This window comes from Cebus imitator, unplaced genomic scaffold (assembly GCF_001604975.1).
Source record: "Cebus imitator isolate Cc_AM_T3 unplaced genomic scaffold, Cebus_imitator-1.0 Scaffold2, whole genome shotgun sequence".
In the NCBI taxonomy this organism is placed as follows: Eukaryota; Metazoa; Chordata; class Mammalia; order Primates; family Cebidae; genus Cebus; species Cebus imitator.
The window spans coordinates 11,623,797-11,643,412 of record NW_016107317.1 but is presented as its reverse complement, the minus strand read 5'-3'; the positions used below and the strand labels follow the sequence as shown (position 1 = coordinate 11,643,412).

Below are 19,616 nucleotides of genomic sequence, written 5' to 3'. Positions count from 1 at the left end.
CAGATATATTTCTGTGATTTGTAATATCAGATTCTCTGAATGCACTGCACTTGCATTTGCAGACTCAGGGGAGCTCACGCATTTGCTTGTTCCCAGCATATTTCTTCCAACATTCTCTAAGCATAGCCTTCCCATGGGTCCATTTCTTTTTCTCTTTAACTTGTTAGATAATGCCACAATATTTTACTTTTAAAATTTCCTAAACCACAAATCATCTTCCAACATACTATTTCAACACTGAGAATGAATAATATGCTTATGATGTCTGAAGTTTATTACCAGCGAATAATTCTGCTTGACTAAAGATGTCTAAATATATTGCTCCTATTAAGTGTATACATGTGAAAGAAACAGACTATAATTATTCTTTCCAGAGGTTTCATATTTGTGTTTTGTTTGAATTCTTTCACTGTTGAACACTAAATTATTATTTACCACAGATGTGTTTTCTCTCTGGGATTTAGTTCGTTTGCCTTTCTTTTTCAAGAGTAAAGGAAAATATGTTGTCCTTCCATCCACCACCACTCCATGATGTGTGTCCATTCCATTGACAGTTATTCAGTTTGGGTTCGTCACCTTATTTGTGGCCTCTTTTCCACTGGCCCCTCTGTTGGCTCTCGTGAACAATATATTGGAAATAAGAGTGGACGCGTGGAAACTGACCACCCAGTTTAGACGCCTGGTACCAGAGAAAGCCCAAGACATCGGAGCATGGCAGCCCATCATGCAAGGAATAGCAATTCTGGCTGTGGTGACCAATGTGAGTAGATTTAAGTTTTACAGGGTAAAGACCTTGAAAGCCCTGAGATACATTAGAGTTGCTATCTAAGAAATCAAATGTTGGGTGTTTTTTAAAACAGCAAGAAGATGCTAAGTCTGTCATCCACATAAATGACATAGTTATATGATATGTAACCACTTGTTAAATGTATTTTCATTTTGTGTATAATTATTTTTAACTGTCAAGACCCCTTACACAGGTACTGTTATTGCTCATTTGCTAAAGTTTTTATTCAATATGAAATATGGTAATGATGATAAGTACTAACACTTTTAATCCTCACATAACTATAAAAAGAGTAATCAGAAAGTGCTTTTTTATAATGTGGATAGAAATCTGTTCATTTAGAGTTTGAGGGCCCTAAAATAAGACTATTCTACCAGGTTTTACTACATATTCCAAAGTATCAACCTAAAATACTAACTTTGATGGTGAAGTATAAACACTTTGTGCGCTTCTAATTGTGCACTCCTAACTACCTTCCTTGTCTCCACAGCAGCAGTTCTTAAAGGAGGGAGGTGAGTGGGTTTTGTCACCCTTCCCACCCCACCCTTAGGTCTTTGCTCACCATGCTCTGGCCATTGGCTGAAGCAGCCTCATGCCCTGTATATTATGTCCCAGCTGTGAGGGGACAGAACTCAATTGTTTATAGCCTATATTCATTGATGGACCATCTGAACAGTGTCATTTTTATGTACAGGCCCACAGGGATTTCTCAGGCAATGCAATTTTCATGCCAGCCCATTAGAGGACCACCTTCCCAAGAAGCATCCTAAAACTAGGGTCATTTCCTCCCTCCCATATTTCACTGACAGTCTCACTCCCAGGTGAGCACCACCTCCTAAGTGATCTCCCAGTTTTGATTTCTTAAGCCACATCTTCCCTGAGTCCCCAGCCAAAACAACAGAAATTGACAGTGCCTGCAGGTTAGGCTCTGGATGAGGAAGTTACTGAGCACTGTAGGCTCTAGTCAGGGAGGCCCGAGCTCCAGTTCCCAGCACTGTAGCTTTGAGCTGCATGATCTTGAGCCAGGCCTTACCTCTCCAGAGCCCCATATTATTTATAAAATGATTAATTCCCTACCACATATTATAAGAATAGTACATACCAACCACAAAGAGTTGTTAGGGAATTCATTGAGTTAATGCCTGAAGCCTTGTTTCTATTGAATGTTAGCTGCTGTTATTTTATCATCTTCATTACTCATCATCATTATTAACAGTGACTCTGTGAGGGCTCTGACAGGTACCCCAACTGGAGGCACAAGAATTCCAAAAGCACCAGGCATGGTAGCTTACACCTGTAATCCCAGCACTTTGGGAGGCTGAGGCGGGCGGATCACCTGAGGTTGGGAGTTTGAGACCAGCCTGATTAACATGGAGAAACCCCAACTCTACTAAAAATACAAAATTAGCTTGACATGGTGGCCTGTAACCCCAGCTACTTGGAAGGCTGAGGCAGGAGAATCGCTTGAACCTGAGAGGCAGTGGTTGCGGTGAGCGGAGAGGACGCCATTGCACTCCAGCTTGGGCAACAAGAGCGAAACTGTCTCAAAAAAAAAAAAAAAATAGCAAAAGCAGTCACTATCTGGACTATGAGCTACAGTTTTATACAATAAAACAAGTTATCTGTCATCCATACAGTCCAGAATCTTATATTTATCTGAATTGCATGCTATCTACTCTTTGGAGAAAGCTGCAAATCTCACACAAAAACCAACTGCTAGGCAATGTCAGTTTCCTTTCCCCCAGATACCCCACACCTTCCACGTCTACTGTGCTGCAAAATGAAGACTGATGTTCAGAAAAATGGCAGTGAGGCCTTTCAAGTTCCTCAGTCATAAAACAATGAATCTGTCATGTTCAGTATGCTCAAATACACTAAACCGGGCAAGAACGTGGACACGTGTGCTTTAAGAAAATTTTCAGCAACAGGGTTTGAAACTAAAAGAGTTTCTATTTGACCTTCAACTAACCAGAAAATTCAGTTGACTCAACCTCTCCCCATTCCTCAAGCATTCTTGTTTGATTGTGTTAGGTACCTTTTCCCAGTATCTATGCCATGGCTCCACTCCGTGAGCACAGATGGAGGATTGGCTGTTTCCAAGGCGACTCCATGAGTGTATGTGTACAGACATACATGCCGGCTAATTGGTGCTATTGGTTCTTATCCAATAATGGCTTTTTCTTATAACTTAACCCAGGAAAACTGCTTATTAGATTTGTGACATTGATTAAACTATGGGCAATCCTCTTTTCCATGTTAGGATTTGTTACACTTCCAAGATGCAGTTATACAGCCACATACATAGGCATCTGTGTTTATGTGTGTGCAAGCATTAAATGCATGTCTTAATCCCTCAAACACCCAGTGTGTATCTCACAACCTACCCTCTACAAAAAGAAGAAAATAGCCACCAGGGTGAAAGTGGGCATCAAGCAGGAATTTGTTATAAAATCATTCATTTTAAAGCTGCTGGTTCAATAAATAAGCTGAATTGACGTTGTATCATGCCAGAGCATCTGTTATTGAAGACCAATTTTAATTTATTTTTATATAAATGGAAAATTGTGTGCAGAACAGCATGGGAAATGAAGCATACTGCATTTATTCGTACTCTTGCAGCATGTCTCTCAGAGCAGCTCAATTCAGGAAGCAAAGTATCTTGTCAAAAGACAATGGAATTATCTTCCTTGTTGGATTTTTTTGTAGCTTCCTGATGCACATCTGCCAGTGATTCTATAAAAAGATATAGTTGAGTTAAATGATAACAGCAAAATTTAATCTGTTGAAATCTGAGAGAAAAAAGGTAAAATATTCTGTGGCACCCCAGTCCTGACAGGCAGAAACACATGCATATATATACACACAGATTTTTTCACATCAGAGGAAATGAAAAAGCTGGTTCTAGTGAGGGAAAGTTTGCTATAGAAAAGCCTCCTGTTTTTTCTTGCTTTGCCTGAGCTTTGCTTCGTGGTCTTGCTGTGTCTAAACCATATGTTCAGATGAATACTATTAAAAATCATGTTAAGCCAAAAACATTTCTGCTTCAGTCAATGACAGAATCATTTAGCTGGTTTAGTCACATAGAACTTGGTTTAAAGTAAAAATTCTTTCTCCTTCCTTCAAACCAGTTTTACGCACTGGAGAGTTTAAAGCCCAAATTAAAGAATTTCAGAGAAAATTCATGTAATTCACAATAGCTTTACATCCTAATAGATGTCTCCCTGACACAGACACAGGTTTATGATTGGTCCGTATTTACTCCTTTTATCTGGGAACATACTGAATTTTCTTTATGTTGTTTGATAATTTATAACTTTCATAATTTTATCCACTTAATCTTTTGGAAGTTTAGAGACTTAGGGACAACCCCAGTATAGTTTTTTCTATTACCCAAATTTTGTTAAAATAAATGCTAACACTAATGAAGCAACAAATATAAGTATGTACTGAGAGTTTAAAACAAATCAGGTCATGGTTTGACTTGTTTAAACAAGTCAAAATGCTATACAGGAAAAAAATGAACTTAGAGGTCATTATTTAAATTTAGATCAAGAAAAACATGCAGTTTACATTCTGTGTTTATGAAAAGCAAGTGCTAAATCAATTATATAAAGCTGAATTGTTTTCATAACATTGACCTTAATTACATGTGTAAGAGTCTTCTAGGCTGAGGTCAGTGGCTCGTGCCTATAATCCCAGCACTTTGAGAGGCTGAGAGAATTGCTTGAGGCCAGGAGTTCCAGACCAGGCTAGACAACATAGTAAGACCGTATCACTACAAAATATGTTTAAAAATTAGCCAGGCATGGTGGAATGCACCTGTAATTCTAGCTACTCAGGAGGATCACTTGAACCAAGGAGTTCAAGGTTACAGTGAGCTATGATCATGCCAGTGCACTCCAGCCTGGGCAACAGAGCAAGATCCTATCTCACTGTCTACATATATTTTGCAGTTAAGAAATAATTAATACTTCTGAATCTTTAAAAAAAAAATCGACATGATGAAATTGGTAATTCTGGCATAGCATATTTGTTAACCATACCTATAAAAACTATAAATTCATTTTCTCTGTTTTCTCCCCAAATAGGCCATGATCATTGCTTTCACATCAGACATGATCCCCCGCCTGGTGTACTATTGGTCCTTCTCCGTCCCTCCCTACGGAAACCACACTTCCTACACCATGGATGGGTACATCAACAACACTCTCTCCATCTTCAAAGTTATAGACTTCAAAAACAAAAGCATGGGAAACCCATACTCTGAGCAGGGTAACCACACCACATGCAGGCAAGTTCTGCTTTACTTGTTTAAAAATAGACTTCATCTTTAAAAGGGTTTTTCTTGTGACTTAATTCTGTTTGGTGTTATTTTTTTTAATTTTGACATTTTTATTTCTTTATAACTTCAGGATCAACCAGATGCATTTGGTGTCATTTGAATCGAGCTGCCGGAGACATTTTTTTCCCCATAGCTTTCTTTTCAGTGAAACTCAGAAAATATATATGCATATTTATTAAAAAGTTAATGAAGACTAGGGTTAGAAATTTCAGACCAAACCATAAAGCAAGATTTAAAGATGAGAGTTTCAAACAATTACAGGGAGATTGATTCCAAAGAAAAGTCATAGAAATAGAGAAACTTCAAGAGGACCAAGAACCAAGATAATTCAGTTGTTAAGACTATTGTGTTATTCAAGCACAATCTGAAGATACTGAATGATGACAAACTAGCACCTCACATAACAGGGACATACAAAGATAAGAGATATAAATACCTCAGCTAAACAGTATTATCTAAAAATATCCCAAAGCTCTCTGCATTGATGTTAACGGCTGATGAGTTCAACTGTGGACAGTATGCACCAGCTAAATTACCAATTGATAAAGTTGGTGGATTGTAGGTCATTAACTTTCTTTCCTGGATCACAGAGTTTTGCCTAAAACAGGAGGCTTTAAAGTTTCTTTAGTCTAACTCCTCAAAGCCTTCACTAACTCAGATTCTCAATAATACAACCAGAAAACCAGAAATAAGCCCAAAATAAATGTTTGTGTTATACGTAGTGGAGCCTTTTTACAATTCTGTTATCAAATCTGCTTATTCTTACTTTCCATAATTCTAATCAGAAATTAAACCCTTCTAGGTTTGATAGCTTACAGACATAAAATTAGAAATGTACTACCCAAGGAAGAGACAAACTAATAGCAGTTAACACCTGATTATCTGACAACAAGGAATTAGGCAAAAAATTTTAACAAGTAGATAGCATTCTATATGAGGAGAGAGAGCCCCATAGCTGAGTGAACCCTGATGATACCATTATAAATAAATTTATAAACATGATCCCCAAAACAGGAATTGTTATAGTTATACTCTTTTGAGAAAACAAGGATAAATGTTTGTTTGGAGAAAACATTTACAACTTTAGTTTATAAAGATGGGTTCTTTTCTACAAAGATGGACTATGTCATTACCATCATTCTCTGATTACATATGAGGTGTTACTGTAGTTATTTTGGGGCTTTGTTACCAAACTGAGCTTTAAGAGAAAATGTATGTGATGTCCAGTTTAAAAGAGCATTGAATGAAATATGACCTCTATTTTTTTATTTTTATTTTTTGAGACAGAGTCCTGCATTGTTGCCCAGACAGGAGTGCAGTGATGCCATATCAGTTCCCTGCAACCACCACCTCCCGGGCTCAAGCAAAATTCTCATGCCTCAGCCATGCGAATAGCTGGGATTACAGGCACGTGCCACCATACCTGGCTAATTTTTGTATTTTTAGTAGAGACGGGGTTTCACCATATTGGCCAGGTTGGTCTTGAACTCCTGGCCTCAAGTGATCCACGTGCCTTGGCCACCCAGTGTTAGGATTACAGGCATGAGCCACTTCACCCAGCCATGACCTCTTTTTAAATGGGGCCTTTGTTTACAGTATAATCAAAAAAATTTGTCTTCCAATATGTCTTCATTTTGCTTTCAGGTATCGTGATTTCCGATACCCACCTGGACACCCCCAGGAGTATAAACACAACATCTACTATTGGCACGTGATCGCAGCCAAGCTGGCTTTTATCATTGTCATGGAGGTAGGAAAAGTATGCTTTGAAACAGTTTATAAGGCTGTGTATTTGCAGATGTTAAGTGTTGCCAACTCCATACTTTACACATATGATACCTTCTTCTTATCACTTGCTAATAACTATTTTAGGAAATATGTCAATCAGTTTTGACCTGAAAATACTCATAAACAACTTCATTAATGAGGGCATCATCTGCTATAAAAGTTTAAAAGCATGTTATTCACAAAGGGGGTTCGATTTCATTCATTACTAACTTTTTAAAATTTAGGGCACTGGGCAGCATGTTGGGCTGTGAAAGGGCTTATTCAAGAGGAGTACGATGATGAGGAACTTTTATTGTTGAGAGAGTTTGAAATTGACCATCTCTGAAAAATGACTAAGGCAACTATAAATTTGTAATTGATCTAGCCAACTATGCTTCCTATGCAGACTGAATAACTACTGCTGAATTACAAAGTATCAGAGGTTGCTTAATTGGTATGGTAGATCATGATTGTATTAAGCTGCAGAAAACCCAGACTATCGTGGCTTAAACAAATAAGGTTGATTCCCCTCTCCCCAACCCACATAACAGAGTTTATGAATTTCGTATGTGATTGCTCCTCAATCAATCAATACCATTTCACTGATGGGAGCAACATATCTGATTCTCTGGGTTTGCTCTGTGTCCCCTAATGGCTGCTGAAATTCCAGATAACATATTGTATGCAAGGCAGGAAGAAGGTCGATGCTAACCATATCCAGTCCTTTCTGTCAGGAAAGAATGCTTTGCCAGAAGCCCCTATGGTGGACTTCACCTACATCTCATTGGCCAGAACTGTAGCACGTGGTTTTCCTAGCAGCAAGAGGGGCTGAGGCAGGTGTATTCCATTTGCTCTGAATAAAACCAGTCAGCAGACAAGAAGTGTGGTAGACTACCTGACTTTTTGGTACTTATACTAGTTCTTTTTAGTAGCTACCAAACATTAACCAGGGAAGAAAAGTAACTCATGATTAGCTCACCATCTTAAGTGGCTTTCTGAAGTACACTATCTGATATATCAGCAAGAGTCACAAGTTTCTGTTCAAACATGTAGTTGATGAAGTGATTGGCCTTCTGTGTTTTTTTTCTTTGTTTTTTTGTTTTTGTTTTTTGAAACAGTGTTGCTCTGTCACCCAGGCTAGAGTGCAGTGGCACAATCTTGGCTCACTGCAACCTCCGCCTCCCAGGTTCAAGCGATTCTCCTGCCTCAGCCTCCTGAGTAGCTGGGACTACAGGTGTGCACTACAATGCTTGGCTAATTTTTTATTTGTAGTAGAGATGGGGTTTCACCATGTTGATCAGGCTGGTCTCAAACTCCTGATCTTGTGATCCACCCATCTGGGCCTCCAAACGTGCTGAGATTACAGGCATGAGCCACCACACCTGGCCAACCTTTTGCTTTTGATATTGTGGTGGACCATATGTTGTAAGGGACCATCCCCACTGCAAAACTTCGAGAGCCAGCTCGATAATTCCTTTGCATTTCTGAGCTCACTGGAAGGGAAGAGAATCTACAAAGAGGAGCGGGGAAACTAGGTGATGAGTTTTTTTAGCGGGTGTGTGTGTGTGTGTGTGTGTGTGTGTGTGTGTGTGTGTGTGTTGGAGTCTCACTCTGTTGCCTAGGCTGGAGCATGGTGGCATGATCTCAGCTCACTGCAACCTCTGCCTCTCAGGGTCAAGCAATTCTCCTGCCTCAGCCTCCCGAATAGCTGGGACTACAGGCGCACACTACCATACTTACCTAATTTTGTGTTTTTAGTAGACGTGAGGTTTCACCATGTTGGCCAGGCTGGTCTCGAACTCCTGACCTCAAGTGATCTGCCTTCCTTGGCCTGCCAACATGCTGGGATTACAGGCATGAGCCACCGTGCTTGGCCTAGGTGATAGGTTTTAATAGGGTAGTGAGCCATAAGCACTCCTGAAGTGCCGAAGGGCTCAGAGAGGAAGCTGGTATACGTCAGTGCCTCCATCTCGGAGCTCAAGGTCACTATGCCTGGGGTCAGAAGCGAGGTGGAAAAACTGAGCTTAAGAATTCTGGGTAAGCCAGAGACCCAAAACAGGGCTGCATTTGTCTCAGTAGAAAGAAATGTGTATCTTCTCTAGAGAAAAGTGTCCTCAGTTTAGACCCCAGGTTTTTCTCAGATCAAGCTAATCAAATATGAGCTCGCAATCAAAGAGGGTCAATAACAAAAGCTGATTAAAAAAAAAAAAAAAAAGCATGCATGAGATTCAGCAAGGAACAACTGATTTGGACCTTCGATAACTTCAAGGGTTTGTTTGAACAGTCAATATAAGGACTATAAATTAACTGATTGTGAAAATATTTAAATAATTATGGGTAGAATTTAAAAAGAGCAAACTAAAAAAAACTATAAGGCAATTTTGAGAAAACTTAGAAATTAAAATATATTGGTGAAATGAAAAAAATTAACGTATTAAACAGAAGTTTAGGTGAATTTGTTAATTGGAAGATAGATCTGAAAAAAATTACTCCTTATATATCACAGGGAGTTAAGAAAATGGAAAATATGTAAAAGATGTTAAGTGATATGTAAGAATGAGAAATACTAACCTAAAAAAATGAAAGAAGCAGAAAATGGATAAAAGAGATGAAAGAGTTCACAGAGCAGAAAGCATGACATGTATTAAGACAGAATAAAGAAATCCACTTACACATGTTGCAAGGAAAATGCAGCACACCAAAAGTAAGATCTTGAAAGTAACCAGAGGAAACGAACTTTTGGCTAACAGAGAAAACTAAAGCGAGAATGGGAGTAAACTTTTTACAGTAACAACGGAAGCCAGAAGAGAGTAGTCTATCTCCAGAATGCTAAAGAAGGTAGCTATAAACCTTAACTTATAGCAGAACTTTGAAATCTTTCTACAGTGAAAACACCAGACCATGTGGTTTTTACTGGAGAGTGATAACCAAGCTTTTTAGAACAGATGATTTCAATTCTATACAAATGCCTTCAGAGATCACAGAGGAAATACTCTCCAACTCATTTGGTGAGCCTAAGAGTAGCCTAAATCCTAAAATCAGACAAGAGAGAAAGGAAAATTAAAGCCAACCCTGTTCATTACACATCTAAGAAAGATCTTTGCATCTATGTAAAGTGAGATGATGGACATGTTAATTTGTTCCACTATAGAGTAAGTCCTCACTTACCATCGTCATTAGGTTCTTGCAAAGCATGACTTTAAGATAATGTGTAACAAAACCACTGGTTTTTCTTATCATGCTGTAACGTAACAACATTGAAGGACTTGACATTATCTGAGGACCCACTATGTGTTGTCATTTCACTTAAAATTGCAGTTTCCGAAAACCTGTCGATGATGTTGAGGACTCACTGTAGTAACCATTTTACTACATACATGTGCCTTACAACATCATGTTATATATTACCATACACAATAAAATTTAAAAAAATAAAATGGACAAAACTGAATCTAGCAATATAATTTAAAAAGATAACATCAGGCCACCAGGCTTTAGCCTGGAAATGCAAGGGTGGCATAACACAGAAATTTCACATATCTATAAATATTCCCTACCGCAGAAACAAATGAAAGAATTCTTTTTTATGGCATCAACCTTTGTCACTTTACTATATAATTTCCATTATCACTAAACACTCTAATACCTCTCTCATCTCAAAATTCCCTCCATCCTTACCTGACCAGGCCTGCTTCACTTCTCTTTTTCTCTTTGTGGCCAGCGCCATTGAATGAGTTGCCGGTGCATGCTGCCCCTGATTCCTCTTTCTTTCTGTCATGCTTTCACCCCCTCCACTTCACTGAAGCTGCTCTTGCCAAAGTTGCCAGCAGCCACCACTTCCCCACCTCCCCTCACCTGACTGAGCAGCATTTGACTCAGTGAAAATCTGTGTCAAATTTTCCCTGAAAATCTGACTTGAGACTTTCCTCATCACTTGCTCCTGGAAACTCTTCCTCACTGGGCTCCTAGGAAATTACACTTTTTTTCCCCTTTTCTCCTGCTTCCCTGGCCATTCCACCTCAGGTTCTGTGCCAGTCCCTGATTCTCTTAGTGATCCTGGGACTCATCCCTTGGTTGTCTTTTCTCTTTCCTCGGTCTCTTGGTGATCTCCTGGAGTCTGTTGGCTCTAAATACCATCTGTATGCTAAATAGACCTTAAAATGGCTGTTTCCAGAGCATCCCTCTCCTGACTCAACCCATGAATCCAACGGCCTACCTGACCTTTCTGCTTGGATCCCTAACGGATGTCTCACATCTACTGCCCCACACGCGTATATTTTCCTCCATCCACTCCAAATGTTCTCCTCCCAACCCAGCCCAAAATCTGTCCCATCCACAGTATTTCCCTCTTGATTATGGCAACTCCATCTCAACACTGCTCAAGCCCAGAGTACTTGGAACCCTTACGCTATATCCAATCTGGTTGTCTTTTCCTTTGAAAATGTATCACTGAGCACTTCAGACCACCTGTGCTGCTACCACCAGGTCAGAGCCACCATCATTGTTTGCCTGGATTAGGGCCAGAGTCTCCTAGCTGGGCTTGCTCTTGTCTTCCTCTCTCACTCAGAGTCAGAGCCAAAGTCCTCACAGTGGCACGCAAAGCCTCATGGATCCTGCCACGCCTCAGTGCCCCTCAGACATCACTTCTCTCCTCGTCACCTACCCCGCTCCATCCTTGCCATTTCTCAAACACACTCTGGAGGCTTCCTCCAAACCACCTCTGCACTGGCTGTTCCCTTTGCCTAGAATGTCTTTCCTTCTGATATCTGCAAGGCTTGTTCCTCACCTCCTAAAATGTTAGCTCACTTAGACATATCCAGACTAATCTACAGAAGAATCTCCTCATAGTACTCATCACTTTTTAACACCATGCATAATTTGGTTTTAATTATGCTTATATTATCTCTGTCCCCTTGCCAGGTCAGAGATTTTTGATTAATAAAAAATTAAAAGGTGTTTAACCTCATTAGCAGTCAGGAAAATGCAGAGTAAGACCAAAATGAAAGTCCTTTTCATAATCACTAAGTTGGTTTAAAAAAAAAAAAAAGTTTGATCCAGCCTGGGCAACATAGCAAAACCCTCTCTCTACTAAAAATAGAAAAATTTGCCAGGCTTGGTGGCAGGCACCTGTAATCCCAGCTACTCAGGTGGCTGAGGCAGGAGAATCACTTGAACCCAGGAGATGGAGGTTGCAGTTAGCTGAGATGACACCACTGTACTCAAGCCCGGGTGACAGAGCAAGACTGTATCAAAAAAGAAGAAAAAAAAAAATAAGAAAATGCAAAGGATATAAAAAGGCAATTCAGAAGACTGTTTCAAAAAAAAAAAAAAAAAAAGTTTGATGATACTAAGTGCTGTCAAGGATGTAGGGCAACTGAAACTCTCACTGCTGTGGGAGTATAAGTTGGTATAACTACTTTGGGAAATGTTTTGGTGTCATCTTATATAATGGAAAATTCACGTGACATAGGGTCTTAGCAGTCCCACTCCTGGGTCCACACACTTGAGAAACTTGCAGATAATCCTCTAGGATTCAAGCACAATAATGTTCGCAACACCATTGTTCCTAATACAAAAAATGGAAACAAGCTCAATGCCTGTTGATAGGGGAACAAATAAATTATAGTGTATTCACACAGAATATTATACAGCAGTGAAAATTAATGGACTAGTTTTATAGAATAACATTGACGATCCTAGAAAATAGTTTTGAACAAAAAGCAGCCTGCTGTGGTGGCTCACGTCTATAATCCTAGCACTTTGGAAGGCCAAGGTGGAAGGATTGCTTGAGGACAGGAGTTTGAGACCAGCCTGGACAACACAGCGAGACCCTGTCTCTACAAGGAAATTTAAAAAATAGCCAAGCATGGTGGCATATGCCTGTAGTCCTAGCTACTTAGGGAGACGGAGGTGGGAGTATTACTTGAGCACAGGAGTAAGACGCTTCAGTGAACTGTGATCACACCACTGCACTCCAGCCTGGGTGATGGTGAGAACCTGTCCCCAGAAAAAGAAGAAAGTAATTTCCAAAAGACTGCATGCAGTATCATAAAGGTAAACTCAAGCAAGAGTATATTTTGGGGGTATATATACATATTTTGTCAAACTTTAAAAAAAAGTGAGAATGATACACATATACTTGTACAACTATGATAGCACTGACTTTAGGAGAAGTTCAGGGCCATTAGAAAAAGAGTGCACAAAATACAACAGCATTGTCAGCATCCTAGTTTTTGAGTTTAATGGTAGGTTTTCTCGGGTATTCATTTTTTATCCTTTTTTTTTTTGAACCGCCGTCCCCTCTTTGGGGGACGCATGCGTGGCCCTAGAGAAACCGACCACCACCGCTCCACCGGGCCCAACAGCGCGACCCGCTCCCTCCTGCGCAGACCCCCATCGCAAGGGGTGGGGGGGAAGAGCTGTCGCACCATGGGAGGGGCAGCCCTTTTCTTTATCCTTTATAATCACTATGTGTGTGTGTATACACTTTTCTACATATCACATAGTATTATCTAAATGTATAAAGTAATGGTATCTGCTAGACAGAGCCACACTGTTGATTAGACATGATGGCATTAGTGGTTGAATGTGTGTGTAAAATGTCCACAGCCGTGTCCAGATAACTGCCATAATGACAAGAATAGATGACAGGAACTCCGTGTTCTTCTCCATTTCATTGTGAGTGACATTTTTCTTCTTCTCTTCCCCAGCACCTCATCTACTCTGTGAAATTTTTCATTTCATATGCAATTCCCGATGTATCAAAACGCACGAAGAGCAAGATTCAAAGAGAAAAATACCTAACCCAAAAGCTTCTTCGTGAGAATCACCTCAAAGATATGACGAAAAATATGGGGGTGATAGCTGAGCGGATGATAGAAGCAGTAGATAACAATTTACGACCAAAATCAGAATAAGGGTTTATGTTCTGAGAAGCACTTTAAGGAATTTAGCTCTGTCAAAATATGTTAGGAATCACCAATGAGAATGTTTAAGTTAAATCACTTTGGCAAGTACCATTCTTAACTATTGCCATTTCCATGTGTATTATTTTTCGGTTTCAGCTAGCGGTGCAGAAACTGGAAAATGTAAAACTTAGATCAAGAAGGGCATAAAACTAATCACCTAGAAAACCTAAAATGTTACCTTTTTCTGATAAATTGGAATTTTACAGAAAAAGTCCCTGAATGTGCTTAAAAACCACCCCTTCTAAAGTAGAATGGATTCTTTTTTTCCTGTTTGATTGCTTTTATTTCTCTGTATTCTCAGGTACATGATCTCTTTTATTTTTAGGCTGTATTTTATTTCTTCATTTTGCTTGATCTGTTCCAGGGTCCTCTTTTCCTTACAGTACCATCATTATAGATTAAATAGCTTTCTTCTTATTAAAAATAGCTAACTAGACTCAAGAATTCACAATATTTACGTGTATTATCAATATCTCCAGAAAGGAAACCTCAGTTAATCAGAGGATATAGTTTCAGTCTTCATTTGAGCCTGTCTTTCCATCTCAAAGACATACTCTTAGTGGGTTAGAATGAAGATAGCAAGGTTTTGAAGCATATTTGTCCTAATCCACAGTGACACTTTTTATCTTCCAGGAGCACTCCTGGGAGGTTCCGTGCCTAATCAATGTTGACTGCTTTGCAGATCTCAAGGGAATAAAATGACAAAAGTAGGAAAAGTTCCGGATTCAAAGAGCATTGTAACTCACGTTGATCTGGATAATTAATTTATCTTTTCTAAGGATGTGTAGTTTCTTGGAAAACAGCGATACCACATGATTAAAATTACATTTTTATCAACATAATTGTCTGGAAAACATAAGCCCATCAATTTTCTACCAGTTGACTTTTATTCATTAGATACAGAAGGTGCAGTATTACACATCACCAGCTGCCTTCGTGAATGGCTCACTACACAGCCACTGGGGCATGACTGTGTGCATGGGCAGGAACAGCAAGTGCCCTCATTGTGGTCACTGTGTGGGCAGTGCCTTTTGTCCAGGAGTCTGCAGGACTTGGCTTATTTCTATATGCCAAAGGGATCAACACACCAAAGTCACTGCCTTAAAGAATGTGGCTTCCTTGCATCCTCCATCCTGTTATTCTGGGCCCAGTAACTTGATTGTAACTGTGCGATTGTACTAGAGACAGGAATATACCCAGATTATTCCTAACCAAGTAAAGAGAATCTAGCTTTAGTTTTTTAGCCTCCTCTAGAGTCAATCAGGCAGTTAAGAGTAATAAAGGAAAACGGTTTGGTCACAAACACTACCATTATCTGGAGATTTCCTGCTGCACTCCTGTCCTGCCATGCACATCTTGCCCCCTCACTTTGCTCTCCCTAGCAGTCTACTTCATTTTATTGCCTTTTAAGTGTCAGGCCTCCTAGGCGCTCTGGAAAAGACAGACAGGGAGCCAGCCCTTCTCACCTCTACTGGTAACTGGTCAGTGCTGGATGCAGGAGAGGGAGGTGATTTGCATCATCGTGGTGCTGCATGGGCCTCTACTCACTGGGATGCTGTTAAATGCTCAGGTGCCAGAGGAGCCAACCTATCAGAATCCCAGCAGCAAAGGAAAGCTCAGATTTTAGAGGCTTTTACAATAAAGTAGCTTAGCGCTAGGTCACAATTTCAAATGCCTGCCATGAATGATTAAGTATTTATGTAGGATCCATCAAAGCAGTATTCTGGGCTTTTGAATTGTCCCAGTGGATCAGGAACACCATTTCACTATCTCTCTTGATCATGTTAATGACGCAGTCAGAGGGAGTTCAAGACAGGCCACATGAGGCCACATGCACTGGGATGGAGCAATGAATTTTTTCCCACTGGTGGAAACTCTCATTCACAGCCAAGATGGCAGTGCCACTGTTCCTCTCTTCACTCCTGAGATACTGCTTCTGGAAGTGGGTGTCACTTCCTCTCTATTACCTCCTCTCTTCTCTGAAGTATGTGACTATCTCCTAGTGTTTAAATTTGGCAATTACTCGCCACATATGTCAGCATAGAAAAGGTAATGTTTTTACGTTATCTCCTATATGTATGATAGAACTTAAATGTGCATTTGTTTTCATAGCCCCAGCAGAGAGAATCCTTTTCATAGATTAAATGTGCTGCTGTGGACAGGAGGGAAAAAAACCTCTACGTATTTAAAGGCCACAAATGTAATATCTGACACTGTTAAGATGCCCAAAAGAGCAAAGTTGTGGGTGAGATGCAGGGTCATCTCCCATGCCATCCACAGTGTTGAGTCCAGGGCTGACTTGCAGTGATGAAGAAAAGCATGGAGCTGTGTCTGCAAACAGTGGTGGCTGCATCTCTAAGTAGCTGCAGAGGCAGAGCCCTGGGGAAATCGATGGGTCTGGCAGTGGGCCTGTGAAGAGGGAGAATCTGGCCCTCAGCCTGTCCAGTGTGTTAACCACTAGAGAAATTGAGCTTTATATCCATTTGTAATGCCTGTGAATTTTAGCATATTGAAATATTAGACCAAATACTCAGGGGATTTTCATTAAACATCCCTCGGATAATTTAGCTATATGTCATTAGAAAGGGAAAGCTATCGTTTTTATTTTAAAACTAAACAAGGCCATCGTGTAAACCGTCACCAAAGTCTTCCCTTTTTTATTGCATGTGTGTCTTGAATTTCATAAAACATGAATTCACAATAAGGGGTCAGAATGTACTCTGTTGTTGAAACACTTCTTGTACCATTTTATGTTCATATTATGTTTGAGAAGGTAAAAATGTATGAGCAGCTTAACTGAAGTAGAACTATTCATGATGCTTTGTGGCATAAGATGTAAAGTTTGTAATTAATGTTCATTTCTGTGCACTTTAATATTCTTTTATAATTATGAGCATTTTAATAAATCATTTTTACAAACAATAGTATGGTCTATTCTATATTGTCTTAGTGTTTTTAAGAAAGAGAACAAATATATCTGCTGTTTACTAGTGGCCAGGTATGTATCACTTAAAGTGTGCTTTTGTGTCAAGTTTTCACAGCCTACACTTCAGAGATTTGCTTTGGATTTTTAAAAATTGTATTCAGTGTATTAAGGTTGCAGATCAGAAAAGTTAGTTATTAAATTCAGCTCAGATCTTACTCTTTTTACGAATCTAGCAAATTTTACCAGTTTTTACAAGACTTTTGGATAATGTTTGTTTCCACCTACTAGTTTAATGAAATGTGTTAAAATATCTGCAATAGCATTTATAAGTGCAGCATATTCCATTCATTTCCTTTTAAAAAAATCCTCATTATATGACCAATAGTGACACACAAGATATAACTGGCAAAACTAGAAACCTCTTTCTCTTGCTGCCTTCTCTCTTGAGGACACCTTTCCCAAAACCATTTAGGTTGTGTTCCCCGTCAGCCGTTCATTACTGAGAGACAATACGCAAATGGAGAATGGCCAGACCATATGTAAAAACAGAACTCCAACCCACATCCTACCCTTGCTATCTGCAATAGTCAGCCCAGGAAGCCAGCCTGCAGCAAGTTATACTAACAGAAAGTCAGACTGTTCTCTCCAGTGACAATCCAGGAAACTGGAGAATAATTTCTGTAACAAGTGGCCCAATATGACCAGGACTAGATGAATAACTGACAGCTTCCCTAATTTTGGTGCCTGCTTACACCTTAGGATCAACCAGAGAAAGCCAAATATGCCCCACTAATCATCACATAGGATATCCGCTTCTAGCTATCTACAGCTTCCCACACCAGCAGCCTTCAATCAGGCATAGCGGAAGTCTTCCCACTCTTCTGCCCACCTTTGAGTCTTTGTCAAAACACGAGTGACAGTGGCTTACTCCCTTTGCTGTAGCATGCTCTGAATAAATAGCCTTTCCTTCTTACATGGATGGTCTTTACTTATTTCCACATTATAATCGATACAAGGGCAGTGGATGTTTGCTGGGCAATAGGACAAATATTCGAGTGCATTACTTTGGCGAACTCCTGCTCTTGGATCATACTGGGGTTGGTTAGGAGGGAGGTTGGGCATAATGACAGATGAATCCTTGGGAAATGTAGATTACATCACTGAGAATGAAGCTGTGAACCTAACATGATGAATGTTGCCTTTGATAAGCAATGGGGAACCTGTGGAGAACTTCAGAACAGAATTCTGCAGGCAAGAATGTGATCTTTATCCCTGATAAGGACTCATCTGCCCTCTCTCCTAAACTGTCTCTTCTGATGTGCTCTTTGAGCCTTAAGATTCAATGAGTTTGATAGCAGTTATCGCAATAGGGAGGCTGCCTTGCAGCATTCCTGAGAGGACTAGGAGAACTGACCCCACCCAAAGCCTTTAGATTCCGTGGAGCATTCAACCATAAATTGAAGGGGAAATTCTGGAATAACCTGCTGTGGCTGTGACAATTTCATTTTATTTAGGGAGATGTTTTCCTTTGATTATGAAACAGAAGATTTTACAAATGCACTTAACAGCATTTCCATTTCCCAGCAGAAAACATAGATAAGGCAGGTGGCCCTTTAAACCCCTTGCCTCATTCCCTAAAACAGTTCAGCACGTGGGATCCTTTGCAATGCTGGAATGATTTTATTTTTGTCACTTTACCTACTGGAAGGCACCCCTGAGATCGCCTGATCCTACCTTTCATTTCTCATCATTTCACCTGTTCTTGGCCATAATCAAACCTAGTTCTTCTCATTAGAACCACTTCACACAGGAACTCAAGCAAATAGACTGCGATTCCTAATATTGTTCAGGGTGGATAAGCACATTTATACTACAAAACACCCTGCCATTACTTTCTCTCGTCGTCGTCACTTGAGGTGAGTCAGAGTGATAAATTGCTGTCAGTCACCTAAGAGGAAACTGCAGGTAAGTGGCCTGCTCTGTGGTACAGAACAAGCTACAGCCCTGGGAACAAGCAACAGCACTGGCCACAACAAATGTCGCAGGCTGACCCCACCATGGGGCCTTTTCTCCCCTACTTTGTCTTTAAATCGAATCAAATTTTACCTTCAAATATTTTGGTTCCTTTGGGACAATCAATATTCACTATGGCAGGGCTCTAGCTTCAAGATCAAAATCTTACAGCAACACTTTTCCCAGGACTGGGATAGAAGAGGAAGGAGGGAGATAGTGCAAAGAGTCCAGGGAAATAAAGACAATTAAACAAAGGGGAAATCTCTCTGGAGACTCCCACAATTAACAGAAGGCTCCCTGTCCCTCATTTCTGCTCTGCGTATATTATTCCCTCTAGGTATAATGAAAAAAACCACTCCTTTTAGATTGCTCCCAAAAAGACTGAAAAGCAAACAGATGTAAGGAGCAGCTACCAGGAAATTGCTTAAATTGCTCTTTCATTGGTGGTGGTGGGGCAAATACAACCCCTGGAGCTCTCACCAGAGCCCAGAGAGAACTATCGCATTAACACTCACCCTTCATTAATAATGAAGCAAGTTAATGCATTCTGGAGACCTCTTCTTCAGTCTCCTTCATTGCATTACCTTCCTTGTTTTAATGTAGGAAATTGCACTGAAAGCCTAGCATAGAACTTTTCCTAGACAATACTTGAATACTCCACATGTCTCTCGAATCTCTATTACCTGTTCAATGTGAACCGTATAACACTCTATATATTATAAAAGGAACGGATCCCTGGATGTCTCTTTAGAGCTTTTTCCCTGGGTTTTCCTGTTGTATTCAGGGCTGCAACCCTTGACCGTTTGTCAGTCA

The 19,616-nt window shown here is 40.0% G+C and overlaps 1 protein-coding gene across 1 annotated transcript in view; it reads left to right on the top strand.

The window, feature by feature from the left end:
- The window catches only part of ANO6 (anoctamin 6), a 193,237-nt gene extending 176,451 nt beyond the window's left edge, over positions 1 to 16,786 (top strand). Inside the window, 4 exon segments of the mRNA XM_017529706.1 lie at positions 555 to 760; positions 4,876 to 5,078; positions 6,774 to 6,879; positions 13,607 to 16,786. Of these exon segments, the coding sequence (XP_017385195.1) occupies positions 555 to 760; positions 4,876 to 5,078; positions 6,774 to 6,879; positions 13,607 to 13,813 (722 nt within the window). The 3' untranslated portion in view covers positions 13,814 to 16,786.
- The last annotated feature ends 2,830 nt before the right edge of the window (positions 16,787 to 19,616 follow it).